This window comes from Telopea speciosissima, chromosome 6 (assembly GCF_018873765.1).
Source record: "Telopea speciosissima isolate NSW1024214 ecotype Mountain lineage chromosome 6, Tspe_v1, whole genome shotgun sequence".
NCBI lineage: Eukaryota > Viridiplantae > Streptophyta > Magnoliopsida > Proteales > Proteaceae > Telopea > Telopea speciosissima.
The window spans coordinates 33,787,591-33,804,830 of record NC_057921.1 but is presented as its reverse complement, the minus strand read 5'-3'; the positions used below and the strand labels follow the sequence as shown (position 1 = coordinate 33,804,830).

The window sequence follows — 17,240 nt, the reverse complement described above, 5'->3', positions numbered from 1 at the left end:
AGGTAGTCAATTTTGAGGCGGTCATCTCTTCCATCCTTAGATGAAGAGTGCAGCCACTTACAGAGTGAGGAGACTAGAAGAGTATCCATGGACACTGCACCAACCCTGGAGAGAACTGCTCTTGCTTCTAGTTCTCACAGAGATTGGCATGGTAGGGGGAGAGGTTAAGGGCCAACCCGTGGAGATAACAGAGAAAGGTTTAAATACGATCATTGTGGGAAATTAGGGCACACCCAAGAAAGATGTTGGGTACTTCATGGCCAACCCTGTGGCATACGTGGTGGATTCACTGGTATGCGTAATGGTAGAAGAGGAGGAGCTAGAGCTCATACTATGACAGCTGAGACTTAGTCACTTGGACTATAGACCGATCCTGACTCCCTTACTAGGGAAGATATTGTAGTACCACGTAGGATGATGTCTCGCCTAGGCCACTCTTTTACTACTCCTGCAATGTCAGACTCTTCGGCCTCAGCCTTGCATGTCTCTACATTTGCACCCACCATTGTTCCCTCTTGGGTCATAGACCTTGGTACCACCGACCACATGACTGGTATGTCTCAGTGTTATAATTCTTACTCTATTTGCTCGGGTAGGGATAAGGTTAGAGTTGCCGATATTTTTGCTAAACAGTATACTAGTCTATTTCTCAGTGTTATGATTCCTACTCTATTTGCTCGGGTAGGGATATTTTCTATTTCTGTTAAGGGTAGTGTTTGGGTCACTTCTTCTATTTCTCTGGACTCTATCCTTCATGTCCCTAATTTTGTCACTAACCTATTATTTGTAAGTCGTCTAACCAAATCATTGAATTGTTGTGTCACCTTTTTTCCTTCTCATTATATTTTTTCAGGATTTGGTGACGAAGACTCGAAGAGGATTATTGGCAGTGGACGTGAGGAGAAAGGACTCTACCTTCTTGAGCCCTGCACACTTGTTTTGCCTATTGTTCAGTCCTATATGTGTGGCCGGACTGATAGCAGTACTATGGATTCTGTGATGTTTTGGCATCAATGTTTAGGCCACCCATCTTTTGTTGTTATGAGAAAACAATTACCTACTTATTACTTCTTTTTTTCTTCTCATGTTTTTCAGTGTGAACCATCAACCACGTATTTTTTCTAAACATTGTAGTTCATCTTATCCTTATCATGGTACTAGATCCCCTGTTCCTTTTAATATCGTGCATTCTGATGCTTAGGGAACTGCTCCCACTACTTCTTTGTTTGGTTGTTGTTATTTTGTTTCCTTTGTTGATGACTATTACTAATCCACTTGGACTTTTTTTTATGAAACAAGAGAGTAATGTTTATGATGCTTTAAAAAATTTCTTTTAGCTGGTTTGTACTCAATTTGACACTCGAATTCAAATAGTTTGTTCTGATAAAGGGGTTGAAAATATGCATGGGGGACTCCAACAATTCTTTATTGAACATGGCATTATCCATCAAGTTGCTTGTGTTGACACCCCCAACAAAATGGGGTGGCTGAGAGAAAAAATCGTCATTTGTTGGAAGTCACTAGGAGTCTTCTCTTTGGCATGCATGTCCCTAAGACATTTTGGTTTGATTCCCTTCTTGTTGCTGCCTCCCTCGTCAACTGGATTCCAACTCAGCTCTTTGGCCCCAAATCCCCTCTGGAAACCCTATCACCTCAGGCTCCCGTCTTCTTCTTCCTCCTAAAGTGATTGGGTGTGTTTGCTATGTCCATGTCAATAAATCAGCTTGGACTAAGCTTGACCCCAAAGCACTCAAGTGTCTTTTCCTTGGCTATTCATCTTCCACCAAAGGGTATAAATGCTACCATCCTTCTTCCTGAAGGCGACTCCTTTCCAAAGATGACACCTTCTTTGAATCTATACCCTTCTTTTCTCCTCATCAGCATCCTCTTCAGGGGGAGACTAATGGAAATGAACAGGCTGCTGGTGTCATCCCATTCCTTTTTGATATTGAGAAACACAAAGATGTGGATGTTGTTGATATTGATGGACATTCAAGTGTTGGCTTTGACAATACAAAGGAGTTAAATGTGTACAAAAGAGGCTGTTGGAGGAAGAAGACCTGCCAAGAATCCTCTTTAGATCCTATTAACAAAACAGAATTTTGTGAATGCTTAAAGTATCTATTAGACCAAGCAAGCCATATATTTATAATATCAGAATTAAATCCTAAAGGACAGAATTGCCCCTACTCTAGCCGCTCTACTAGTAGAATTGGCAGTACATAGAAAATATAAAAATATGAACCCCAAAAGGACCAGAATACCGGGGTATTCTGGTGTACATTATTCAACACTCCCCCTCAAGTTGGAGCAAATATGTCAAACATGCCAAACTTGACCACAACAAGATGAAACAACTTCCCAAACAATCCCTTGGTGAAAACATCAGCAAGCTGATTAGTAGACTTCACAAAGGGAACACAAATCAATCCTTCTTCCAACTTCTCCTTGATGAAATGCCGATCTACCTCAACATGCTTGGTACGATCATGTTGTACTGGATTATATGCAATGCTGATTGCAGCTTTGCTGTAACGGTCATGGTACGATACGATACATACCGATTGTAAGTACCGCGGTCCTCTCGGCTTTGGATAGGATTCCTCAGCCTTATTGCGACAAAATTTGTCATTGTGGAAGAACGGTATATCATTTCGATACATCATCATGGGGGATTGGGATCATGCTTTATAAGAAAATGGAGTTGTCACTTATGAATGGAAATGGGCTACGTGATTCCATATGGTCTGGTCAGAGAATGGGTAAGGGGTCAGGTTACAAGTATGGAAAGGTATTAGTACCCCACCTTGCCCAGTCATCCCGGTCTTTCTATTACGGATGATCGAATCGTCATTGATCCTTTGGATAGACTGACGACTTATAAAAAGGACTTTCGCTACCCGTACACGAACTGAATAACATCTATAGGAGGAAAGTTTTCGTTACCCGTATGCAGACGAAGTAATAACTCAAATTAGGATATGAATACTTGTTCCTCAAGCGGGGTAATCGAAGGATTTATCCATAGCTTTGGAGAAGATTCTCAAAATCACTACAAATGGCTTAGAAGAAGGCAAGAAAGCTGAGAAAATGAGCTGGGACCCTCTCCCTCACACTATTTCTCCTTGAAAATGGGGGAGGGGGGACCTCCTATTTATAGGGGTACCCCACAAAACAAGGCTCCACGGCACCGTGGATGACGTCATGAGGGTGATATTTTGTCCTTTTTCGTGGTGCCGTGGTGACCTTGCATGGCGTCACATTTAAGGCATGACCTCATCCTCCGCTTTTGGGCTCCTTATTGGGCCTTTTGGGCTTTTTGGGCTTTTTTTGGGCCTCTTTGGACTTCTTTAAGCTTCTTGAAGGGTTATGGGTGCGATATCTTCCATCCGTGCCTTGTTATCATCGCTAGTAGTGGTGGAAAAATTCCAGTGTCAACACCGATACGTCTCTTTTTTTTTTAAATGATCTGTCTTGAATTCTATCGAAATGTATCAGCCGATATGATACGATACAACTGATATGTATCGATACCATCGATTCATCCAGTAAAGGGTTATGTGGGTGGTTTAATACATATCGATATGTATCGATACGAATCGGCCGATACAACTCGATATATACCGATACATTACCGATACATACCGATACGTACCGATACCATCAATAAATTCTATAAAAAAAAACCATTTTCAATCACAGACTCGATACAACTCCTAATCTAACAAAAAAATGAAGGAAAACTCTCAACAAAGAGTCTAAAATCTTGCATTTAATCTTGGTTTTTCACACTTTTAGACTAAAAAATGAATCAAGGAGTGCTACAACATCATCCTTTGCATCATCCAATACTCTTCATGGCTATAGATGATTACAACATGTAAGAAACCTCATCTTTTATAACAATTTCAATTTAATGCACTTGTTTCGTTATACATACCATTTTAGTGTTTATGCATGACACTTAATATATATAGCTTATTTATATTGTTTTTTTGTTCCAAAAGTGTATTTCCATGTGTATCTTGACCATTTCTATGCGTATCTGTATTGTTTGATACGATACGATACTATACGTCCCTTAAAATCACCCAACCGATACAATACCCGATACCAATACTTTAAACCTTGGTCATCGTACAACCATAGTTCGAGAACTCACGAGATCTCGCTGAGTTTCGTGGTTTTTCGAAATCCCGAGACGAGACTGCCTATAAGTCTCAAATGTCAATATCTCGTCGAGATCGGATCTCGGTTTGACTAGGAAAATGCCCATCTAGGTCCTTTATATGAGTGCCAGATCTCGAGATCTTGCTGGAAATTCTTGGTATACAGACACCTATCTATGCCAGGAACCAAGACAGACAAGACAGACACTTATTTAAGCCTAATATCATTTAAGTAAATGTTTTTGTATTTAAGATATTATTCATAAATAAGCAAATACCCCCTATTTGAATCCAATAAAAATAGTTAAAAAATCAAATTCCAAAAGGAAAAAAAGTCAACCCCCCAGTTCAAGAACAAAAACTGGATTTTCGACGGTAGGTGCAATTTTCAACTTTCTAACGCTGGGGTTTTTCTCAAGTCTAAAAATTCCATAAATCTTATTATGGTAAAACATTGCTGAAAACCAAAAGGGTGGTAAAATATTCATTTGTTTTGATGTCCAAAAAACTATTTTCATTCAGAGAGATTTTGACAGCATTCATGCACACCGAATTAAGTTTGACCAGTACATAACTCTTTCAATATAAATCAGATTTTAGCAATCTCGGACTTGTTGGAAAGCTTTGTTTTGAAAGCTTTCCAAAAAGTCCAAGATTGCTTAATTCTGATTTATGTTAAAGGAGTTATGTACTGGTCAAACTTAATTCGGTGCGCACGAATGCTGTCAAAATCGCTCTGAATGAAAATAGTTTTTTGGACATGAAAACAAATGAATATTTTACCGGCATTTTGGTTTTTAGCCATGTTTTACCATATGAAGATTTATGGAATTTTTAGATTTGAGAAAAGCCCCAGCATTAGAAAGTTGAAAATTGCTCCTACCGTCGAAAATCCAGTTTTTGTTCTTGAACTGGGGGGTTGACTTTTTTTCCTTTTGGAATTTGATTTTTTAACTATTTTTATTGGATTCAAATAGGGGGGTATTTGCTTATTTATGAATAATATCTTAAGTAAATTAAATACTTTATTTCATTTACTTAAATGATATTAGGCATAAATAAGTGTGTTTGTCCTGTGTCTGTCCTGGTTTCTAGCATAAGTGTCTATCTTGCTTTCCCACTAACTAAAACTCCTATTTGGACTTTGGTTTTGCAAAATCTGATAGTGCCATTGTGTTTAAATGGCCTAAAATAGGTTGAATACCAAGTTTCAGACCCAAACTAGGTCTAAAACCCACCGAGATGAGGCTTCGAGTCGAGAAAAAAAAAATGCACCAACTTGGCGAGATCTCGACTCGACTCGGTTTTTCAAGGGTCCAAGTTGGCACCGAGACCTGAGTTTTCGAACCTTGCGTACAACATCATTGGGAGACAGATAGGAACACCAAGGTCTTGTAACAAACCTTTCAGCCATAGTAACTTATAAATACCTTGTGTCGTAGCACGAAACTCTGCTTCAGCACTAGAATGAGATACCACATTCTATTTCTTGCTACGCCAAGTGACAAGATTGCCACCTACAAAAGTACAATACCCAGAGTTAGACTTGTGGTCAGGAGAACTAGCCCAATCAGCATTAGTATAGGCTTCTATCCATAGATGATCATAAGGAGACAGGAGAAAACGTTTCCCAGGAGCTGACTTCAAATAATGAAGAATACGAAGAACAACCTCCATATGGGAAGAGTAGGGATCATGCATAAACTAACTAACAGTACTCATTGCTATAGCAATGTCAGGATTTGTGTGTAAGAGATAAATCAACTTCCCTACCAACCTTTGGTAATGACCCTTATCAACAGGTTCACCCTCCTTTTCTTTGAGATGAACATTAGCATCCATAGGAGTATTTGAGGGGTGACATCCTAACAGACCAGTCTCTGTCAACAAATCTAGGATATACTTCCTTTGAGAGAGAAAGATGCCCTTAGATGACCTAGCAACTTCAATTCCAAGGAAGTACCTCAACTTTCTTAGATCTTTAATCTCAAATTCCTGTCCCAGAAAATTCTTCAAACTGCTGATTTCATCACCATCATTACCAGTTGCCACAATATCATCAACGTAAACTATAAGAACAGTGATTTTATCACCAACTCTCTTAATAAATAGAGTGTGATCAGCATTACTCTTTTTATAGCCTACATAAATCATAGACATATATCCTGGGGTCTTGATATTTCTCTCTTGCAGCCTCCTACCTCTTCTTTGGTAGCTTGAGGCTTGTCTCCTTCCCCCCCCCCTCTCTTTCCCCCCCTTGTATTCCCCCCCCCCTTTTTCTCCCTCCGCCTCCTCCTAGGGTTGGTAATAGATTTATTTATTCACCAAAAAAAAAATCCCATCCAAGATTAACTACACAAGATAATAGAACTCGGACAATATTCAACTTTGTAACAGGGGCAAGGGTCTCAAGATAATCAATGCCATATGTTTGAGTAAACCCTTTTGCCATGAGTCGTGCCTTATATCTATCTACAGTTCCATCCACCTTCTGTTTTAGTACAAACACCCACTTACATCCAATAGGTCTTTTCCCTGGTGGAAGTACCACAAGCTCCCATGTGTCATTTTTCTTTAAGGCTTCCATTTCTTCCATCATTGTTGCCTTCCATTTTCCATCTGATAGAGCTTCCTGCCAATTCTGAGGAATACGAACAGAAGACGAAGAAAGGGAGCACGAAAAGACGAAGAAAGGGAATCATAGGAAACAATATGAGATATAGGGTGTGGAGTGCAAGCTCTAACACCTTTGCGAACAGCTATAAGTAGGTCAAGAGAAGAAGAATTACCAAGTGGAGAAGTAGGTTCTGGATCCGGGTTTGGCAACTGGATGGGTACTGGTGTTGTTGTGGATTGAAGCTGCTTATGTCTGGTTCGGCTCTTTGTATAGACGTTTAAATTTGAATCATCAATCTTCCACTAGAATTCACTAATGACTTTCTATACTGGAGTGATCTCCCCTTGAGCAGAAATTTCATTATTTGTAATCTCCCTCTGTATAGGAACATCTCCCCCCGAAGTAGAGGGAGGAATAGAAGCAGGAGCAGACTCATTTGCTGTGTTTTCGCCCTGTGGGTATTGTGTTCTTTTAATCTTATCTTACCTATCCTAGAACACATCAGTCATTCAAGTAGATTTATACTTAAATTAACAAACGACTTTATGGTAAAACTGGTTAATGCTTAATGGGTCATGCAGTCCAACTTTCCAACTAATGAGTACCATGTAGTGACCTTAGACCAAGAGTTGGCCAGACTGGATGATCATTACCATCTGATGAATGTATTTTTCTGCAAGACTGCAGCATTCATTAATTCTTGGAAGCCCATGATTAAACTCATTCACACTCAGAATAAATTCAGGCCTAGCAGATCCTTTAGATGAAGAGTGTTAATAAAATTTTCCATATTGATAATTGTGGATGGCACCAATTCTTATTTCTGACAGAGGGACACAATACCCTAACAATAGTATTTTTGAACATATCATTTTTAAGACAATCTCTATGGCAGGACATGCTAAAATTACCTAAGACAATATAAGTGAGAAGCTCTAGAACCTTGATGCCAAAAAGTTGAGAAATTGAGATTTGGAAGCACACCTGGAGGGTACCCTGGTCCCCTAATATTTTGTATATAAGCTGGCTCAACCCAGTCATAAGCCTTCACGTGCATGGAACCATAGAGAACTTTGCTCAAGACGGTCATCCCTGGGTGGTCATGGAGAGGAATGCCAGACAAAGTTGGCAAACAGAATATGTCCATCTGCAAAACAAACACTACTCATTTCATAATAGTCCACAATTCTTCCCAAACCCAAAAATTTGCAGACTAAGAAAATGCTATAAATGTTTTGAACCCAAGAAATAGCTTTATTTTGTATTTCTAAGAGGTTCTACTGATTGGTGAGAGCAATAAGGAATTTGGCATAATATGAGCCAAGATAAACTGGTGTCACAAAAACTCCCACAGGTCAAATCAGAAAGAGGGCCCATAAGTGAACCCCTTCCGTAAACCACCTTGTCATCCTTGTTCCATCTCTCCTCTTCTGAAAGGAAAAAGACTCTGTCTTCAACCTGTTAAGCAGATACTGACAGTTCCTTGGTTGGTTGATTAGTTTGATCAACTAGCCTGGTGTATTAAATAGAATTGAGATTAGTTTTCCTCATAATACCATTTCATCTTTAGAATCTCTTTAAAGATGCTAATAATTAGAGAAATACAGTAGTCAACAGCTTCAGAATTATATGGGAGCTTCAAAAAAGGATGACATTCTTTTCTTTATTCCTTTCCCCCTGTTAGAGGGCAAGCCGGAATGAGACAGACCTTTGAGGTACATATTTGAGCCCACTGCCTTCCAGTGAAGATGTGATCACAAGCTAAGATAATCGCTTTCATGTGCAACTCACGTGATTTTAAAGGGACTTAGTCTATTTATATACTTTTATTTTTTGGTTTAGTCTATTTATATATTTCTTGTTTTTGGTTTCTTATATCATATTGTCTTAAACTATATTCCTTTATAATGTATAAAAATAAATTCTAAAGATCTCTGATAACGTCTGAAATTCTAGATGTAACTGATCTGATTCCCTTGTCAATGAATTTATTCCGTTATTGAACCTAATTTCCACAAATGGAGCCTCACAAGTGATGGTTCCTTTCATCATCATCTTGCTTCATGGCCTCTAATAAGGTCTAAGTATTAACCAACCTCAAAACAACAGAGCATATCCTTTCAAGATTCTGGGAGTCAACAACTGGTTTGGTAAGAGGGGGCAAGTTGATTTCACACTTTTCTCCCAAGTTTGCATTTCGACTATCAGGAATGAGAAGAACAATTTGATGTTCACAGTCGGGTGAGATCTTCCCACGAGGTTACTGACACTATCATGCTGAGGACCACTAGATGAGCTGTTACGTTCGACACCTTTATATGTATTACTGCTGATTCATTCTTGCAACATTGGTTTCTGGTGTCCACATTGAGGTTTGACCCCCATCATATGAAGCTGAACATCAATGGTAGCTAAACCCAGGACTAGCAGGCATCTTTAGGAATGGCGAGGGTCTCATCTGGCTTGTAATCTTCTGCCCTATTGGCTGCAATGATTCAGTTACTCCTGAGCTTAGACCAGTCATTCAGGGGATTGGAGATAGATAATTCCAACGGCTGGTTTGTTGTTATTGTTGAAGGAGATTCTAAGTCCATGACTGGTTGACTGTGAGATAATATTGATGGGCCTTAGAGGTATATCCATCTCACCAGAAAGCCATGTCATTGTTGCTGCTGCAACGATTTAACATGAACATCTTGTATGTGGTGAATCATTCCATTGTCTAGACCCCACCAGAAAGCCATGTCATCTGGAAGTTGTGTATATTTTTTTCTCCTTTCAATAAATTCCTTTTATTATCTATCAAAAGAAAAGCATAGGTTCTAGTTCACCAGATGAGAATGATGATGAATTAGCCAATCACATCCCTAGATCAGCAACTCCCAACACCTCATGGTTTTTACAATATCGCGTAACTGTAGAACCTTTAAACAGTGTCTAATTATGAATGCAAGGTTATGATTAATTTAACAAAATTATTTTAGTTTGTTAAATCTAAATAATACTTTTCCTAATGAATATAATGCAGAATGAAATTGGGCTCATAAACCTTTATGCAGTTAATAGTTGTCAAGGCGATTAGGCGACCCAAGGCATTGGAGGGGTGCTTAGGTAACAAGGTACCCGCCTAGGCGTGCATTAATGACTATATGTAGTATAGCAATGCTAATTATAATTATGTTTATATGCAACATAGAAGCCATATCAATGCAATATGATATAATTATGATAGTAATGATCTAATATGAGAAAACCAACATATAATAAACAAAGTTTAGGATATAATATAAGCATATTCATCAAAAAACAAAGGAATAACCATAAATCAATGTAAACATGGTAAGTGTCAACAAGGCGTGTTGTCGCCTTGGACCCAAGAAAGAGCCTGGACACCTAGGAGACGCCTTGACAAATATGATGCAGTTTATTACTATCAACAAGCCCACATAAAAAGGACATTCAAATCCATACCTCTCATTCTTTTCCTTTGACTAACTGCAAACAATATTTAAGAATCGCAAAGTTATTCAATACTTTCAAGCCATTATTTATAAAATATCAGATATGGCATACCTAGTTATGGTGATATTGGGAGTCTACTTAAATTCCGTACATATTAATAGTTTCATATTTGGCCTACATACCTCATAAGCAGGCATAAACTTTTAGATAAACTACATCTATGCACAATATGTTCATCGAGCTCCACTTCGTAGAGGATCAAGACCAAATGCTCATATAAATTCAATTGAGAAAAGCATAAAGTCAATGAAACTTACTGCAAAACAATCATTTTCATTTATTTTCAAGAATATTATCGGTTGAGCCCATCGAGCTATCCTGTTGAACAGGTTGTTCCCGAAAAATCCATGACCCCGATCATCATCTGAGTTATCCTCCTTGAGCCCAACATCAGAGGGACTAGTTTTATCTACAAAAAAAGTGATCAGTTACCATCTACCAGGAAAACATACACTCCCTTTCTTTAAAAATTAAGAGAACATCCTTAAAACAAGGAACTCTAAATACTTTACCATTAAATTTTTTTTTTTTTGGTTTTTAAATCTCTCTCTCTCAATCTAAGTATTGTGATAACAAGGCTACTATAAATATTACTCATAATCCCGTGCAACATGACTGAACGAAGCACATTGAGTGTTGCAATACCAGAATATAAAAACCAGTAGAAGGGATGAAGGGATGAAGGAGAGAAGGGAGGCTGCTGAGAGAACTCACAGCCGATACCCATTCCACTCACACAGATCTTATTTATAATTTAGAAGGAGAGAAGAATACAAGACTTTCTGTTACAACATCAGAGTATAAAACCAGTGGCAAGGAGAAACAAGGAGACGAAGAAGGAGAGAAGAGAAGAGGAGAGACTGCTGAGATAGAACTCAGAGCCGATACAGTCTCCCTGCACTAATATCTTATTTATAAAAAAAGAAGCTAAGTATTACAATCAGAAACTTTCCTAAACAGAATAGGAAAGAATAAGGAGGAAAATCTATCCTAGAGAAGTAGGAGAATAAAGTAAACTACCTTCCTAAAATAGAAGTAACAGAAATAGAAGTAAGATACCCACGATAGAGGGACTCCGTCTATCGTGGCTTACACAATTGGGCCCCAATATCTGAACACTCTCCCTCAAGCTGGAGTATACTATTAATAAAATAGGAATTATGAGAACACTTGAATGATCAAACTGATCAACCAAGCGATATATTTATAATATGGAAGATTACATCATAGAGACAAAAATACCCCTAGCTATAGCCGACTTAACTAGGCAGCATAAAACACTAGAAATTAAAGTAGTAAAAAGACTAGAATACCCCCACAGTATTCTGGTGTACATTATTCAACACTCTCCCTCAAGTTGGAGCAAATATGTCAATCATGCCCAACTTGACTAAATTAGGTTGAAATAGTTTTTCGGATAATCCCTTGGTGAAAATATCAGCAAGCTGATCAGCAGACTTCACAAAGGGAACACAAATCAGCCCTTCTTCCAATTTCTCCTTGATGAAATTCCTATCCACTTCAACATGCTTAGTGCGATCATGCTGTACCGGGTTATGTGCAATACTGATTGCAGCTTTGTTGTCATAGTACAACATCATAGGAAGACGAATAGGAACCCCAAGGTCTTGTAGCAAGCCTTTGAGCCAAAGCAACTCACAAATGCCTTGTGCCATAGCAAGAAATTTTGCTTCGCAACTAGAACGGCAACCACATTCTGCTTTTTGCTATGCCAAGTGACAAGATTGCCACCTACAAAAGAACAATACCCAGAGATAGACTTGCAATCTGTAAAACCAGCCAAATTAGCATCAGTGTATGCCTCTATCCGTAGGTGACCATGAGAAGCCAAGAGAATGCCCTTTCCAGGAGCTGACTTCAGGTAGTGAAGGATACGAAGAACAGCCTCCATATAAGAAGAGTAGGGATCATGCATAATAATGCGGGACAGAATAGGAGGGGGTAAATCTGAGAAGAAATGAGAGAGGGGGGAGAAGAAGAAGAAAGGGGGTATACTTGGAAGGACATAAAAATTTTGGACAAAGAGAAATATAATAAGAAGGGAAGGGTACCTTTAAAAAAAACTTAAGAAATAAGGGTTGAAACAACCCACGAGCTGATTCTGGTTGTCTTCAACCTTGAGAAACAGAACCAGGTGGAGCAGGGCTTCACGATTCTTCTGAGATCTCTCACATCTGGAGGTCTTTCGTTCTGAAATTTTGGGAGTAGCAACTATACCCCAAGGCCTATCAATTGCACCAGCAACCAGCAGGAATAAAGTAGCAGCAGGGGAACCGAAGAGACCTGAAGCCAGATCTGGCTGTAAAACAGAACCCAGTATGAACCAGACTTCGAGGCTTTCAAAGGGAGAAGTATATGGGGCCAAGATTCAGGGGCTACAATCGCCAGTAGATGGGCTTCTTTCGATCCAGATTTTGGAGCCAATTGACCAGGCTTTATAAGTCAGCGAGGCTCTCTTTTGACGCTAATCTGATGCAAGTTTTAGCGCAGAACAGAGGTCTTAGAATATATTAAAAAGGAGAAAGAAGAAGAATAGAGTCGGGAAAAGAGATCACAAGCGAAGGAAGAAGATGGGATCCTTCAGCTCTGATACCAGATAATGCGGGACAGAAATCGAGAAGAAGATTGAAGGAGGTAGAAGAAGAAACCAGAGGGGGAGAGGAGAAATTACACAGAAGAAAGGGGAAGAAGGAGCCGTAAGAAGAAGAAGAAAGGGGGGGGGGGGTGTGTTCACACGCACAAACTCACTTTGTTTTCAATTCATTCTTGCATTCATTAATTCCAATCTCTCCTGTATTACATGCTTATAAAGAAGAAAACTTCCTTACATGAAAATAGAAACCCAACTAAGCATGAAGGTGTCATAGGAAGATCGGTTATAAATTGTGCTTATTCCTCAATCACAGAAATAAACTTTCTTACCAGATCCATTTCCTGGCTTGGGTGCATTGTATTAGGTCTTTTCAATCCATTATGTTTTGAAAAGTAAAATTTTATTGCCAGATCAAAATATTGAAAAAAAATAAAAAAAATCCAATACTATTGAAGGCCAGCCAAAAGGCTGTCAGTGAGTACAAAGAAACTACTCTAGTTAGCTTAAATGTTAGACATATCTGAATCCTCAAAAGCTTCACAAATACTATCCTTAAAATGACCAATCTTTACAAGCTTCAATTACTGGCCTTTAAAAAAAATAATAATAAAGACCAAGTCCTTTGCATTTAAGCTGGTTCCTATTTTCAAATCATTTTTGTTCCTTTCTAGTTGAAGCAACTAATAATGGCGGCAGGATGTAACCTCCACAATTCACACCAGTTGGAACTTAAGGCTGGAATGAAACCAGAAACTTAGCAGTTGACACATTTAACAGGTTTCCTTAATGACCCAACTTATCCCAACCAAACAAGGACAATGGTAAATCCTCCAAGGGTATGTTCCTTCAATTTTTTCCGTAGTTCAGAACTTCAGATCTCAACTTACATGCAACCATTATCATTTGAACAACTGCATAAACAGAAGTATTTTTTGGTGGTGTTCCCTCGGCCTACTAGACTAATCTGAATTACTCCCTCCGTCCCACAAAGTCGGTATGTAAGTTTATTTATGCCCTATTTCTTTGTCCAGTACAATATTAAATGCTTTATCTCTAACTTGCCTATATTACCTTCGCATGTTTATTGCATTAAAAGAAGGAGAAGGATGGTTCATTTGAAAAGGAAGAGAGGAAGGAGAGTTGAATGTAGTTGTAAATCTATGAAGGGTAATTTTGGAAGATTAACAAAAAAAAGTGTAGGTAATTAATGCAATAACAAAATCTCCTTAAAAGGTGAGATTTGTTGCACTTGAGAATCTTTGGGGGATGGAGGGAGTATAACAAAGAGAAAACAGTACTAAGTTATACATTCACGTGACACCTTGGACGTTTTAATACAGTAAGCATGAAGCTGGGTTTCTTTAAGCATATTTGACTACTTAACAGGTGGTCTGGAAAATCTTTGCAACCCATTTAGCCTGATAGCAACCACTTCCCAAAGGCCCTGCTTGTTTAGAGGGGACTTAGATGGGGTGGGAAAATGCTGATGTGGCACTTCAAAATCCCACCCCAACCTTGTTTAGTTAATTTGGGGTGGTAAATTTACAAAAGCTCAGGGGACATCAGTAATTGCTTTGTCTGCGGATGTGCCACTTCAAAATCCCATCCCTTTGCTATCCAAAGTCCCACCAAATTTGTGGGACTTTGGTTATTGTTCATGGGAAAAATAACTTTACCTCAATTTTACCTCAACATTTCCACCCCAACAAAACCCCACCAACATGTGGATCAACATTTGGGTCCCATCTTCCTAACAATCCCACTCCACCTTCCCCTCTAAACAAACGGGGCATAAGTAATAACAAGATTCGATGCCCTACCCCTCCTAAATTCATTTTCTCCCCTAACTTCAAGTTAAATCCTAGCCAACACAATGCACAAAAAGGAAAATGAATCAAGAACCTAGAGATTTCTCTAGTGTGGAAAAAAGGATACTAGCATTTAGATATCGATCGGTGTCATAATACACAATATGTGCAAGAATATAAATCAGAGATATCACCCTTAATTTTAATTGTCAACCATACACTTTGTAGGCTGGATTCCTGGCCAGTGGTGAAGCACTCACAGGTCCTCCTCTAGAAACAGGGACAGAGTAGGAAAGCAAGTTTGGTGGGATAAGGTCTCAGCTACATAAAGGAGGTGACTAAATTTTCGAACAATAGGTTGACAGTGGCACAGCATCAGGAAAGCAGTAAAGAAAACTGATACCATGTAACAAAATTTTACTTCTTTGCTTACGTCTGCTAACCAGTTGCCTGATCAGTTCACGAAGTCTCTTTTTGGTCCTGCGTTCCGGAACTGGTGTTCCTAGCTGGGCATGGGAAACTTATATGCTCCAGCTAGAGGAGAGTATTAAAGTGTAAAGTGTGGTCCTATAGGAGAATTAGACCCCTTTGGACCAACTAATGGCTGTCGGTTTGAATAATAGAAGCAACTCACGATAGCTGGTTTGTGTCTATCGTGAGTGTTGTGTAATTAGAGTTGGTTTGTGTTTCTTTGGGAAGTTTCCCACTTTATCTATATTTCCTTGTAATAGTTGGTTTCACTCAATATAAATAAAGTATCAATCCAACGATAGAAACCACTCACTGGCTCTATCGCTGAATCAGTTCTTTCATTCCTCTCCCTAGTTCCTTCTCAACCTTGATCTCTATCTGACTGGTTATTAAGCTCTTTCTCTTGTTACAATAACAACATATCAAGTCAAAAGAATCATGTCATCAACATGATGCAATTATAGATTTGGGCCTTAGTAGAACTATACCAATTCAATCCCCCAGAGATGTTTTAACACTTGTCAATAATGACAAATACATGCGTAATCCATTTTCTTCAAGTTTATTACCCGGAGACCCACATAAAATAATGTTACGCAGCTTGATCAAACTTTTACAACTGTCTGATTATTAATTGATGTGAGAAACAACAGAAAGCTTTACAAGAGTCCTTACGATATTTATCCTGATCAAAAAGCCTAAAGAGGAAACATTACATAGGAACCGTAGCTATTAGCAATGGAATTGGGTTTCCCGGTAACTAATCCGTTACATTAAGGACCATCCTAAATCATATAAGCCATTCTGAACACTGGTCATACTTACATGAGGCATGGCCATCATAAAGCCCAGCAGTCCAGATGATAGACACAAATTCACGTGTTCTCCCTCTATCTCACAAAGTATGGAAACTTCAGACTGTATAAAATCAAACCAACACACTGCTTAAGCAAGTGATACCACATTCTTCAAGCTCCAATAGTCCAATTATAAATGTCATTCAGTGTACTACTTCATTGGTAGCAATAATTTCTCAGGCTCTCATTAGAATATTAAAAAGTTGAGAATGAACAAAATCAAATTGCGACACTGCCTTCAGCCAGTAATACCAGATACTTCAAGCCTAAATAGTCCACTTGCGCTGTTGACATTACGGAACTAATAAATCAATTCTAGAAACATCCGAACTGAATGAAGATAAAATAATATCCATTCCTTGAATCAGAACAATGCGAGCAAAGGTAATGCTAAATCAGAAATCGAAAGAATTCAATTCTGAACATTAGGCATAAATTTAATGCGAACCCATGATTCACTTTAACATTTTCGCAAAACCAATTTGCAGAATTTAATAGAACTGTAGAGTTAAAGAAACACTGTAACAGTTCCTGAGCTGAAACGATTAACATTGAAAAAAGAAAGAGATGATAGTTTTATACCCAAAACAGAGGAAAGCTTTTGGATAGCTTGAGAGGAAGGAGGAGAAGTTCCTGAAGGGATGAACGTCTTCTTGCAAAAGTCGTAAATAACCTGAACAGAAGAAGTCTTCGTCATATTTCGTGCTGTGTGTTGTAACGCTTAACTCTTCCACTGCGCAAAGGGCTTCTTTCTTGGTTTGTTCACCGTGAACATATAAAGACCAAAAAACCCAAACTAGGAACGATAGGAGGGAAAATAGTGAAAACAGCCAATTTTCCTGCTCCTTCAACTTCTTCGAATCGATTAGCCAGTGAAATTGAAGTTAAACTTTACAGAACCATAGCAGAGAGGAATATACCGACATGCGAAATGTATCTGAATCCGTGCATGTATGCCACGTGTGAGATAGCTAGACCGGGGTTATGGTCAATTTGAACTGCCTTATAAAAAACCTCTGCGGTGTTTAATCTTGCGGTGTCTTTGTAGTTTGGGTCTGCAAGTTTGACATGTGGAAGATGTTTCATCTAAAGGTAAGAATTTGAGTAAAAACAAAAATTATTATAACAAAGCAGAAGTTTTGATATACGATTGCGCAATGTACATGGCCTGTATGAAGTATC

General features: G+C 38.7%; 1 protein-coding gene across 1 annotated transcript in view; it reads right to left on the bottom strand.

The window, feature by feature from the left end:
- Positions 1 to 16,874, bottom strand: part of LOC122666120 (plant cysteine oxidase 3) — a 41,035-nt gene extending 24,161 nt beyond the window's left edge. The window contains exons 1-3 of the mRNA XM_043862235.1: positions 16,641 to 16,874; positions 10,566 to 10,717; positions 7,771 to 7,933 (exon numbers count right to left, since the gene is read on the bottom strand). Coding sequence (XP_043718170.1) covers positions 7,771 to 7,933; positions 10,566 to 10,717; positions 16,641 to 16,755 — 430 coding nt within the window. The 5' untranslated portion in view covers positions 16,756 to 16,874. The remainder of the gene's footprint in view (positions 1 to 7,770; positions 7,934 to 10,565; positions 10,718 to 16,640) is intronic.
- Positions 16,875 to 17,240: the final 366 nt, after the last annotated feature.